The sequence below is a fragment of the Malurus melanocephalus genome, unplaced genomic scaffold (assembly GCF_030028575.1).
Source record: "Malurus melanocephalus ecotype Western Australia unplaced genomic scaffold, MMel_1.1 scaffold_108, whole genome shotgun sequence".
Taxonomy (NCBI): Eukaryota; Metazoa; Chordata; class Aves; order Passeriformes; family Maluridae; genus Malurus; species Malurus melanocephalus.
The window spans coordinates 264,438-277,578 of NW_026623340.1; the positions used below are offsets into that span (position 1 = coordinate 264,438).

Sequence of the window (13,141 nt, forward strand, 5' to 3'; positions counted from 1 at the left end):
AAAGCCTAACTTGACCCTAACTCCAGCATAACCTTGACAGATCTTTGTGAGAGCCTTGAGTGCACCAATTCCAGATTCCAAAGCACATGTACGAGCATTCAGAATCCTAACGAGAAAGCAGAAGGTCTATTAAAGAATTTAGGCCTAAAAAGGTTACTTGAGGACTTCTTTTATGATCAAAATTCAACGTTCACAAAAAACATTCACTTTCATTTCTGTTCTGAAACACATAAGGAAACTATTCTTTTGATAGTCAAATAATTTCTGTCAGTAGAAAAGACTGACATGAAATAAAGCTCACAATGCTGATTTTCTGATAATAGGACAGTGTTCTGTGACAGATTAGGAAAAAAATGAAACACTAAATCTATGACAATCTGTAGCTAAACTTTTAAACTTCTTTTAAATAAACAGTAATTACTTCATTTCTTAATTTTGGTGAATTTGATAGCAAACAGTGTCTAGTATAATATATAATAACCATGAACAAATAGAAGTTGGCAGCTTGAGGCAAGTAGCTGATCATTAGAGGACTGATGTTCTGGAACAGCCTTTTATAAGAATAATGGAGTTAAGAAGCCTGACTAGCTTAAAGACTGAGTAAAATCAGGCTGCAATAAAATATCTGTGTGCCAGTGCTGAACATCAACATTACCATGCGCTCAGTTTCTCTCCTGCTGAAAATTTGCTGTGTTTAGGAGCTGATTTCTTTCTTGCTTTGGAATAAACAAGGTCAGTAGGTAAGGTGAATCCAAGCTACAGCTTCAACAGAATGGTTTCACAGAAGTGGAACAAAATATTAAAAATAGGATGTATTTGTTCTTCAGAAGTTGCAAGTAAAATATTTATCACTGCTAAAGAGCAGTCCTCCAAGTAGGCATTATTGTCTCTAGGGTTTTACAGAAATTAATTAAGCAACTTTATGTAGAAACTCCTGAAGAAGCCACAGAACCCACTATCACAGAGATTTGCCATAGATCTTCCAAACCCTATATGCAGCTGGTAAGAGAATCATGTACACCCCACAGGAAGGAAAAAAAAAATCCTTGAAAATCCACCAGTACTTTATCTGTGATTTCTTAAAACAAGGACCTATATCTATACTTAAAAGAGCGATGATGCATTGAACAAAATTGATAAAACTATACTTTAAAATGTTATTTGCTGGCAGCAAGTGGTATGAAATATTCTCTGTTAAATTTCAACTAATGCAGCTCTTGGTAACAAATGTAGGCATGTTGTTCTCTGAATGATTTATGCCACACTTGCTTTTCGAGTGAAAGAAACATATGCTTGTGTGAATAATTTGGAGGAAACTATCTGTCTTTCAAGGATGTCTCTGTCTGAAACACTCGAATTAAAAGCAGATGCGCTACTATTTTGAAGAACTTGAGGGAAGTGAATTAATATAATTATTTCCAAGTGGCTCACAGATGATGTTCTGGTGGCTTCACAGGGCATTTTATTCAGAAATCATGTAAAACATCCGCTGCCTGAGGAGGAATCCCATTTCTAAACACAGCAGCARGCGGTGTCCAGTGCTTAATGCAGGAAACTGGCTTGACCTTGATCTCCAGTGCTGATCCTGCCTGGGCTTATCACCCTAAATAACTCTGTGCCATGTGACAGAGACCATCACCATAGCTCATTATCGTAAGAGTTAACGAGGGATAAAAGATTAAGTCATAATACATCTTTAAAGAAATGCCTAAAGTGATATCATTATTACATTCAATGGCAGGCACGCACACAAAACTAACACTTCTTTAAAGTCCCAGTTAAGGTAATTTTCCTGATAATGATCTCATCAACACATTTCTAAGCTCTATTGCCTGGGTAATATGTTAGTGGGGGAATATTGCATATTAACTATTTTCCCAATGAATTCCATTTATTTTTGTACTATATTCAAGAAGTGTTCTTGGCTAATATTTCAACCATACATGAGTGGTTCTTATCTGTCATGATCAAAAACGTGGAATCATRTATTTCTTGGATCTAAAAAATGTTACCAGTCCTACTGTTTACAAGAAAGATGAAATAATGTATAAAATATTAAGCTTCTGTCATATTTAATAAAATATTCAGAATCTGATACTTTGTACAGCTTTCTGTGATCACAGTAGATTTTTTTTTTCCTCTGGAACTAAATATTCTTGCCCTATTTAGCAGTGTCAGTGCAGACCCAGGCAAGATCTGCCAGSAAGGGACACGGAGTGGAGCTGCATCCCAACCCCAGGATTTGCTGGAGATTGGCACTGGAGCTCTGCACAGAGCTCACAACAGCTGTGACAGTGCTCTTACAGTCAGCACAACAACTGCTGTGAAATGGGCTGAAACATCCAATACGGCCACATATTAAAATAAATGTCATTTTACAAAAAAAAAAAACAAAAAAAACCAAACCAACAACAGTTTTTTGTGCAAGGCCAAGACCATTCCTATTTGTGGGAAGTGTGAGGAATATTATTTCCTGCACGAAGTCTTGTCTTCAGGACATCCAATACTGTGTTAAATTACAATATACATAATATTTACTGCATCACAAACATAATGGATCTGATGTATTGTACAGACAGAGCTCTGTAAGTATACAAATCAACCTAATTAAATAGATGGAAGAAAATTCACGAGAAGTACATAGAGGAAAAATAAATTACAGTATGTAAAACCAAGTTTCCCTTCATATCAGGGAAGTCGGAAATCTGTTTTCAAGCCATGACATAATCCCTGATTACAGTGGTTTTCTGCTTTTGCAGGTGTAATGAAAAGATTTTCATGTTCCCTGTTTAAATAAGCTTTAAAGTCTGCCATAATTACAGCCCTGCAGATGGCTAATTCAATAGTATTTATGCAGCAAATGCTCTTTAAATAGTAAAAATTTACAAGACAACAAATACAGTCATTAATTCGTGGCCATTACACGTATCGGTGATTCCAAAGGAAAAAACATTTCAATTGCCACTCGGATGGATCAGGTGTTTTGAGCACGAGTTTCACTCACTTTGTTGCATCTCCTCAGTATTAAGAAAGGGCATAATTCAGCATCATTATCAGTCATGAGAAAAATAATAACCATAGCAGGAATTTGTAAGAGCATTATCAACCCAGTAAATGCTATTGGTGTGTGCTAGGATAAATGTGCTGCTCCATGCTTACAATTGCAGAAACCACAATAACATTGCTCAAACCCTGTAAAGTTCAAAGGAATAAGGGAGAAGAAAATAGGAAGGAATTTTGGGTGTAAAAACCACATTTGGACAAATGCCTATCAGGGAGAAGGGAGCTTAACAACAACTGCAGAACTGAAAAATGTCATTGTAGGATTAGAAAGAGAAACAAGTAAAGCCTCTGTTCATAACTCCATTTATAAGCTGTGAAAAAATCATAGAAAAAAATGAGCTGCAAGTTTTGAAAGATGCAAAATATGGGGGCCAAAGGTCAGGTAGGAAATTATTGCAGTGCTGGAAGACAAAAATTCATTTACTCTGACTGAATGACAGAATCAGAGGTACACTATTCTACAACCAGTACACAATTCTTTCCTTCTCCCCCAACATAATTCTAGCATTGTATTTACAAATTGCACATGGCAGATAATAGAGACAGGACATTATCTACTGCTGCCACTGAAACATGAATTATTTCAGTACTTCCCACACTAAGGATCATCGACACTGTATCAAATCACTCTCTGCTGCACATCCTACAGTGCAGAACAATAAAAATAATCCATGCATTTGGTTCAGGCCAGTCAAAAAACATCCCAAATATTACTACGAATAGACAGGAATATTTTYTACTTGAAGTCATAAACGAAGAATATAAAATGAAAAAACAATCTCCAGAGTTTATACAATGAGACAGAACTACTGTCTCCTGTAGAAACTCTGGGTTAGGGTTTTATTTTTCAGGTGACACTGCACTCCATGTTTACCCAAGTTACTGTTTAAGATTAGYAGGATATTTGCACCTTTAATGCCGGTCTCCTGTAAATCCAATGAACAGCTTGTCTACACATGGAGATATAATAAAGTCTGTAATTTTCCTACTAAACATATCTCTAGAAACAAGACTGTTAGGGCATGTGTATTTTGAAACCTGAGAACCTGTTGCAGTTTACCAGTAAAGCAGAAATAAATCCAGCAGAATCTACACATGTCAAGAATATATATAACAAAWCTCAATCTGAAAGGAAAATATTTGTTCTGGTGATCAACACTTGAGTGGCATGAGTTCAGCAGCAATGCAAATTGCCTTTTTTGAATGGTACWAAAAACATCTTTTGATTGTTCTTTCATTTCATTATGCCAAATTCAGGGTGCACAATCTATCTTTGCCTACTGCCAGTATTTTGTTCAGTGCATTAAAATGTGATTTGCTGTAATTTTTTAGCCCAATGAAGTGTTAATTCCACACTTGAGTATCCCTGATGAAAAGGAGCAAAAGGAAGAAGTTTAACTGGTACAAATGAGCAATAAAAACTGCTGGAGGTCTTTGCTGAGAACACAGATTGCTTTCAAAATCCTTACTTTTCACCTACTTACTACTCAATTTCCTCAATTACATCTATTAGACAAAGCACAATCACCCTTGTAACTGTTCCATAAATAGTGGTGGCAGATGCATACAGCCTTAATGGACAGGATAAATTTGGTGTGCTAAGATAAAACTCTTAAAAGGAWGGTTTTACACAAGTTGACTTTGATTTTTTTATAAAACTGTTAAATAAACTGTCAGTCAGGACATAATGGATCATTAGGCAATAGTCCACTAAGAATAAAACCCACCTAACTGGAGCAGAAATGACAGCCTGAGCCCTTGCAGGCCTCTTTTTGGCTTTAATTTGAAAGATTGGAGACACAAACTGTGATTTTAGTGACTCTTTTGGGTTTGAAAATTTTGGGGGAACATCCCAGGATATTCTAGRAAATTCTGGGTACTTACTGCTGAATCCAGCTGGTATCAACAGCACCCACCAAACCTGAAAATTAGACCTGGACCTGAAGAAACGTGACCCTTTCAATAAGACTGGAGATCTCACTGCGCTGAGTGTTTCYGTAGGGGGAAAGCATTACAGACATGACCAGTCTGGAATATTTTATGGAATCTTTTTTATGGCTCTGGTGAGGCTGACCATCTCAAGGAGAGGACACTATGCTTGAAATCTTCTTTTTTCCCCCTCGATAGTGCCTAAAGGAACAAAGCCTCTGTTCTTACATTAACCTTGTACATGCCACTGCTGTGTAATCTATGATTAGTACCTTGAGCAGTAAAATATGATCATCAGAAAACATACAGAGTGTTCCACACAGGAATATATTGCAAGACTGGAAAGCAAGAAATGGCTAAAGGTAAGAAACAAAATAAATCCATTTCTACTGATTATTCCAATAAAATAACAAAAAATTATAAATCCAAAATACGATCAATATTATGATTATGTTATCAGAAACAAAGAAAGATAAATGAAAAGTACCAACAGCAATCCTATTTTATTCTGACACATTTATGCTGGAAGAGAAAATCTACCCAGGGCTACCACTGGGAATCAAAGAAATTCTTCAGGTACAATAAAACTCAGCAATTTTGTCCTAACCCCAAATCAAGTCCCAGGGTAACTTTTGCAAAGCAGGATATTTCTCAACCTATTATTTTTCATTCTGCCTAAATTTCTGGATAAGACTAAAATACCCTGATAAAAGCTGTACTTGTGTATTTCCAGCTCAGTTGGAAACAGAGATCATGGGGAACATGTGCTGTTGTCAAATTTGCAGTTCAGTGTCAGGAGGTTCAGTAAAAATGATGAACACCAAACCCACAGCATTCACTGACACTACTGAACAACCTGCCAATGTCAATCATGATTAGTGAAATTTRGTCAAATAGCTTAATCCAATTATTAAAAAAAAAAAAAAAGTAATTTGAATTCTGTTAGAAACTTTGAATAATTTTATCTCTCATTATAAATGAATAATGCATCAATTATGCCCAAATATTGCCCTATGACATTGACTGGAATGAGGCTTTTTTTTTTTTTAAGTACCTCTACACAGTTAGAGATTACAGTGATGGGAATGTGTGTGCAAACCATGGAAAAAATTATATATATATATAAATTTATATGCAAGATAAATCAGATCCCCTGTGGCAGAAAAGCACAAGAAGGTTGCAACCCACTTCCTGCAAAAAAGAAAAGAATCCACTTTTCTTTTTAATTCAAGTCCTAGGACAGAAAACATTGTATAGATCCAGAGAGCTGTGAATTAGGACAAACACAAGGCTAAAAACGATGCCTAAAACCTCAGCAAATTTGTCAAGTACTTTGATTGAGGTTGAGAATATGAGTCCAAATGGGTATACAGGAAGCAATCATTTTTTCATGAAGAATACGTCCTTTACTGTGCACACAAATTCTTCCTTCAGAAGGCTGTAAATTACAGTATTTATGGAATCTTAATGATCTAAACACAGTTGGAGCCTGAAGGTCAAGGCTGCAAACTGCATCCTAAATTTCTGTTTACAGATGAAGCACAGTATTTATTGCTGTACTGCTTGTGCTGCTATAGTTAAAGGGCTGCCAGCATTTCCATTATAAACCACTATTTCAGGGGTTTATAACTTGCCCATCAATCTTCTGGCTGGGATGAAACATGGCATGCAAGGTCCTGGCTGTGAGACGGATTTTTCTGTTTGTTTTCTTTATCAAATGATGAAAAGAATAAGCTTAAAGTTTTACAAGCAAAAAAAAAAAAAAAAAGTGTACCAGGTTTTTCAAGTATTTATGGTGCTCCTGTGATACAATCAGAGCTTCAGAATACAAAATATATTCATAGAACCTCATCAATTAATAGGAGGACTTTCAATCCCTAAAAAAGGAAAAATAATCCAAACAAGACATATGGTTAGATGTTTGTAATTTGTTAATTAAGCAAATGTATTGCAGATTTTAAATGGCAGCAAAGGACATCAGAAATTGAACAGTGTCCTTGATTCTATTTATCTGTGCAGATTTACCATTAAAGTTAACAATTACACACCTTGGCACAGTATAAAGGGTTATTCTTTTTAAATGAACATCTAAATGATGATACACAAGGTGTCCTTTGCTGTTGTATATTCCAGATGATGTCAGGTAAAATTACTCAGAGTAAAGTCAAAGCCAATGCTTTCTCCCAGACTTTGAAATCTTGTACTGTTAAATCTTGTATCAAATTTAATTAAATTGGGAGGGCAACAAGTACAACATTTTCACTTAGTGTCCACTCTGCCAGTGTGAAAATCCTTTTGCTCTGAACTGAAGAACTGTGGAGAGCAGGTGAAAAATTTGTTACATTATGTCTGCTCATCTAGCAATTACATCTTGGTAAATAACGTAGTTAATAATGCAAGCACTGCAGGAATKGAAGTATTACAAGACCTCAAAAACCTTCTTTTTAGAATCTTAACTCTTGATACAATTTATTTTTAAAAAACTGGGCCAGATTCAACAATGTCAAATGTTGCTGCTGTAATACAACACAGACATATTATATTATTATTAAATAGTCTCATGGCTCCTTTGCAACACCATACCAGTTCAGACAAGACAGACAGCAGTGCTAAAGCCAGAATATTAAACTTTATTTATAATCACATTTTGGCTTATTTCTTTATGTTATAAATCCAATCACAGCAGCAAGGAAGTAAATCAGCCCCTCCCCAAATGTAATTATTCTATTTTCTTTATTACAGCTGTAGGGCTTTCATTCACTGATGCTGTTGAGTTCCCCTCAACCACCTTTCTATTTTTTTTACCTTTGCTTTTGTTAAAAGATGACTGCATTTGTTTYATACCATTGCTAATGACTGGAAGCATCTCTTCCTCCTGTTGCTGTGCTTCCTGCCTTCCTTCCCCACCTCTACCACGTGTCTGTTTTATGTCCACTTTCACACCATCCAGACACTGGATCATTTTTCACATTAATTTGAAACTTCAASTACTGGTTTATTACTTTAGCTGGTTCTGGTGAGATACAGACCTGCAGATTTCTTTCTTAGAAAGTAAAGATGGGATGACTACGACATCTTAGAACCAGCCTGGGTAGTGCAGCTGAATACACATCAGGAATAATTCCAAGCAGAGATGAGATGTTATGAGCAGTGACTGACTCAGTCCCCCTCATTAATTGAACTCTACTGCCTTTAACTCGTTGAAATGCATCCAAGAACGCTGCTATATAATTAAATATGTTAAATAATGCTACCGAGTATCTTGTATAATTCGGAATCTTCAATGAACTGTACAAAGTTTTAAATAAAATATAGGTGGAGCTTGTCAAGCAGTATTAGACTTCAAAATATTTTCCTCCTCTGAAAGCTCCCTGCGCCATCTGACACACGTTTCTGCCACGCTGCCTGGGCTGCCATCACACCGTACATCCTGTTAGCAGCAACATCATGACAGAACTGCTACAGTGCTGCATTCTAATGACCCCTTGCATTGTAATGAATTACTGTTTTCTCCAGGAAGGATGTGAAAGGGAAAAAGAAAAGCTTTAATCTTGGGTACTCGCTGAGGTTTTCTTTTAAAGACAGCTCTGCAAAGCGAGCGGTGGTGGGAACCACTCCAGCTCAGCTACAGAAGGTGTGAACACTGTACCTGTAGAGCCCGGGAGGAGCTCGGTGCAGCAGGAAGCTTTTCTCCAGGCTCTGCAGCACATCATTGAGCATCCTGACCCTGACAGGGGCTCGCTCCTTGGGGTCGTTGGCCGGGCGCATCTCRTCCGACTGGAACAGCTCCGCCGTGTCCCTCAGCCGTGATGCCACCTCCAGCAGCTGAGGAAAGCCTGCTCCATCACCTGGGGACAGCGAGAGCAAGACAGCCACCAGTGATTCACACAMCACTTATTACTCTTGCTTGCAAGTCAAAATTAATAGTCCAATTAAAACCTGAGCCTCTTTCCCCCTGCGAGCAGCACAGAACGGGTCAAGGGAAGCCATAGATCAYTGCCTGTAACCTCTGATCTGCTTCTCAAAGATCAACTTGGGCTCTGATGCTTTAAGATCTAATAAGCTGTGAGGAATGATTTTGGGGTACAGTTTGAAATCTAGTGCTTGAAAAACAGGCATGCAGGAAGCAATGGTTATAAATCAAGAATTACAACATTTCCTTCTGAGACCGCATTTATTCAAAGTCATTTGATGCTATTGCTCTCAAGTCTGAAAGCCTGTGCTTGGATTCCATAATGACTGCTGTATAGAACATTGCAATATGCAGAGTTTAATTGAATTTGATTCAACGTTTTAGAATCTCAGAGGTTAACAGCAATTTTAGAGGGTGTGTGAAATGGCTCCTCTTAATCACTTAAGTCATATGCCAATGAGCCRACTTTAATTGATATCTTAATGCGTATTCTAATCCAGCCAATATTTTCCAAACTTTTTAAACATGGAGTGTGAACTATTGCTTTGTTAGCAACCCTACTCAAACACCAAAAGAATAAAAGTCTGCAGCACTGTGGAGAACACCACGATTTCAATATTTCCCTGTTCATAGTACAGAAGGAGAAATGGTGAGATCACCAGTGAGTTACCAACCTTGTTCTCATACTAAAASCAAATCAGTACCAGCTACTARAAAGAAAATTAACTCTRTTCTAGTCAAAAWCAGGACAAACACCAACCCATTTCTGAAATYATTTATGGCTGGAATCTGACATGTRAGTAYATAATAGGAATGGAAMAGCAAAGGGGTATAACTAAGAAATCCAAGRAAATGCCTGAATATAACACATTCTCCCTCTCATATGGAAGAAAAGATTTGCCATTGGATGCATTCCAGCAAAGGAAAAGGAGTTCATAGATCCCCACGTACTGCTGTCATTCAGCTGACTAGCACTYTCCAATCTAGCAAAACATGAAATGCTCCAGAATACACGGAGAGACAAGATGCTGGTGTGAGAGAAAGTGTCAGATTTCCTGAGATACCAAGATGAATTTCAACAGTGAACAGGAGCTCCCTGGGGGAACAGGAGTGAGAGAAGATGATTTATGTCTGCCCTGGTTTGGGACAAGGTTTCTTTGCTAATGGCACTTGACCATAACTCCCTGACTGGAATGGGTAGCAGGAGTGATGGCACCTTAATGAACAGATTTGGTATATCTCTGATTCTGGAGTAATTCAAATTTTTTAAAATCAAGTTAGGTTCATGCCTCAGAAAAATATTCTTCTGAGAAGCTGGGAATGRAAGGGCAAATGACTTTTCAACAAAACCCTGCATTGACTCCTGATATCCTAAACATCTTGTGATGGATGCTTCTACAGAGGAAATCAAGCACAAGTGTTATTTCACTTAAGAGAAAACAACAACACATTGTTATATTTTGTATTCTTTGTCCTTTTGTCTCCAGTGTGAATCATGATGAATCATCTAAGCTAGTTGTTTAGTTGCTATAAAAATAAAATTGCAAATACAAGAAAGTGACTCAAGAGCATGTGCACTCTTGATCAGAGAATCACACCGCTGAATTTCAYTGCACTTGCTAAATGTAACTGTATCCTATTCAGAAACAAGTTACACCAAAYAGATATTTATTTTTACAGATATTGAGTATAAAGCCTTTCCCTGTGTRACTGATTGTTCTTATGAAAAGCATAGCTAAAGATTTAACATTTTTAAATCGTGTTTGTGCCCTCTGTTATGATTGTACTTGTCTACAAGTACTTACAGGAAAGGGAGCACAGACAAAGCAGCATTTTAAGGCATGATGCTTGCTCACCATCCATGTGAACATATGTTTGCATGTCAGAGAGAAGGGAAATTGCTTCAGGTTTTGATCAGCTTGCAAATTCAGGATCAGCTATGCTGTGCTGCTGTATTCACAAGGAAAATACTTCATGCTCTGCAAAATAGGATGAGCAGACCTGGCAGTAGGAAATCTGAATGGSAAAGCTTTGTAGGAACCACCCTAAAGGGGCAGAAATACAAATCCACATACATCCTTAGTGCAAAGAATATGTTGCCATCAGCCTCAATTTTGCTACCATGACTGCTACAGCCCAAGTAAACTAATCTGGTGTTGCTCCAAGTCTTTTTCCAAGAAGTTATGTTAAAGAGGAAGGTTGAGACATATTTYTGTGTGCAAGTCAATTTTGGGACAAACCTTTGCAGTAGGAGCTATTGAAATAGGGCAAGGAGAAAGGGTTTTAAAGGAAAAATTGGATTTAGACTCGGTGCAAAGAAGAAATATTATACAATGAGGACTGTGGCACACAGAKTTGCCCARAGAAGTGGTGAAYGCCTCATCCTGGAAACAYTCGAGGTCAGCTTGGATGAAGACCTGAGCACCTTCATCTATTGGAARWTGTCCCTGCTCATTGCAGGAGTGTTGGACCAGATGACCTTTAAAAGGTTTTTCCCATCCCAAACGATTCTAACTATTATGCAATCAATGTCTTTGTACAGAGCTGCTGAAATTTACGGCCTGCTAATACAGAAAAGATGGACACCATTTCCCTTCAGTACCACATGTTTGCCCATGGAAAATGTACCTAATATATGATAACTTGGAATGGTTACTGAAGCCAAGATACCAGTTTCTCATGACAAAGGAGATATTTCTGTCATAYATACAGATTTGTTGTATTTTTCACCTTTGTTGCAGTCAAGAATAACTGGTGGGAACAGTAAGGAGGGAAACTTTTTGAATGTTACAGACAGGTGGAGAGAGTAACTCTGCAAAGCACCCAAAATTATCAGGGAAATACAGTCAAGCAGGTAAATTGATGCCAAGCTGAAGAGCAGCAGATARCTGTAGGCAATGAGCATGCAGCCATCAAGTAAATGAGAGAGATATGTTTCTGTATTGATTTTTCTAAGGACRGAGAGTTTAGCCTGCTGTTTCGAAATGTATGGGTAGAGACAGGGATGTGGAAAGTCACGCAGGCTTTCCTGGAAATGGCTTATCATAAACCAGATTATTTTAAACTTCTGTGACTGCTGCCTACTATTATCACCCCAAGTGCTTCAGCTGCTGTAACATCTGTAAAACATCCACTCTGGGGAGAAGAAAGAGCCTAACTGATAGGGAGCCACACAGAGCTGACACCGCGTCAGCCAAAGAGCTCTAAATCACAGCTCTTGCGCTTCTGGAAAACCAGAAAATCTCATCCACCCTTMATTTGTCTTCATAAGCCTCTCCCTCTCAGCCAGTGCATTTCAGAGATGGCCACAGTTTGCTCCAGCAGCCCCAAGTGGGGAATCTCAGCTCCCCTGCCTGGTGCTGCACAGCCACAACTCTGAGTTGGGGCACAAAAAGCGACTGAGAAAGGTTTGCACGGTCCAAGTGAGGGGAAATAATAAATTACATCMGTTTACACAGCACCCAGGTGAGGGACACCATCACCAAAATGGGTGGCTGAACTYGTTATTGCTGAGACAGTCGGGTGCAAAGGTAAAGAAATGCTTTTAAATCTAAGGAGACACCTGAGAATCTCCACCACAAACCCATGAAACTTGTGCAGCATACACTGGATTTTAAGGACAGGCTACGAGGAGCACAGTGCTAAAAGCTTTCAGCAGAAAATACAAATATGTTCTGAATAAAAAAGCTTGTATACATACAAAATACTTTTATACAAATGACTGCATTTTTACTTACACATACACACAAAGCCCTTCTACAGGAGTGCTTAAAAGCACCACTTGTATCATTTAAACAGCAGATTTGACATCTTGCCTGCACTCTGCCTCAAAAGATAAATTGGATTTTCACAGAATACAAGGCCTAGCAAGATATTCATGTATTTGATTCAAGCTGCAATGGGTCTTGATTTTAAATGTATGGAAGGCAAAATACCACACAACTGCAAGRTGTAGCTAAGGAGAATATTCTAAGCAGTCACCTATTCATGAATTTGTCCAAAATACCACATCTGTGAATAGAAAGGCAACAGCCTGGCTAGCCCTGGGGGACCTGGATTTCAGTCTTGGAACCCCCATCTCCTATCATTTATGCCCACAAGGTTTCCTGTTGAACATCAGACCATCAGCAGATGCACAAAAAGAAATCCCTCCAGCCCTTATTCTTCCTTTCAGATAAACCCAAAAGCAGTGGCTTTCCAAGAGCTCTGGTGTGCAAGGGAGAGAACACATGTCAC

The 13,141-nt window shown here is 38.1% G+C and overlaps 1 protein-coding gene across 7 annotated transcripts in view; it reads right to left on the minus strand.

Moving 5' to 3' along the window:
* Positions 1–13,141, minus strand: part of NAALADL2 (N-acetylated alpha-linked acidic dipeptidase like 2) — a 365,473-nt gene that overhangs the window by 7,612 nt on the left and 344,720 nt on the right. For all 7 annotated transcript variants that reach the window (XM_057369378.1, XM_057369377.1, XM_057369376.1 and 4 more), the window contains one exon: positions 8,642–8,840. In XM_057369378.1, coding sequence (XP_057225361.1) covers positions 8,642–8,840 — 199 coding nt within the window. The remainder of the gene's footprint in view (positions 1–8,641; positions 8,841–13,141) is intronic.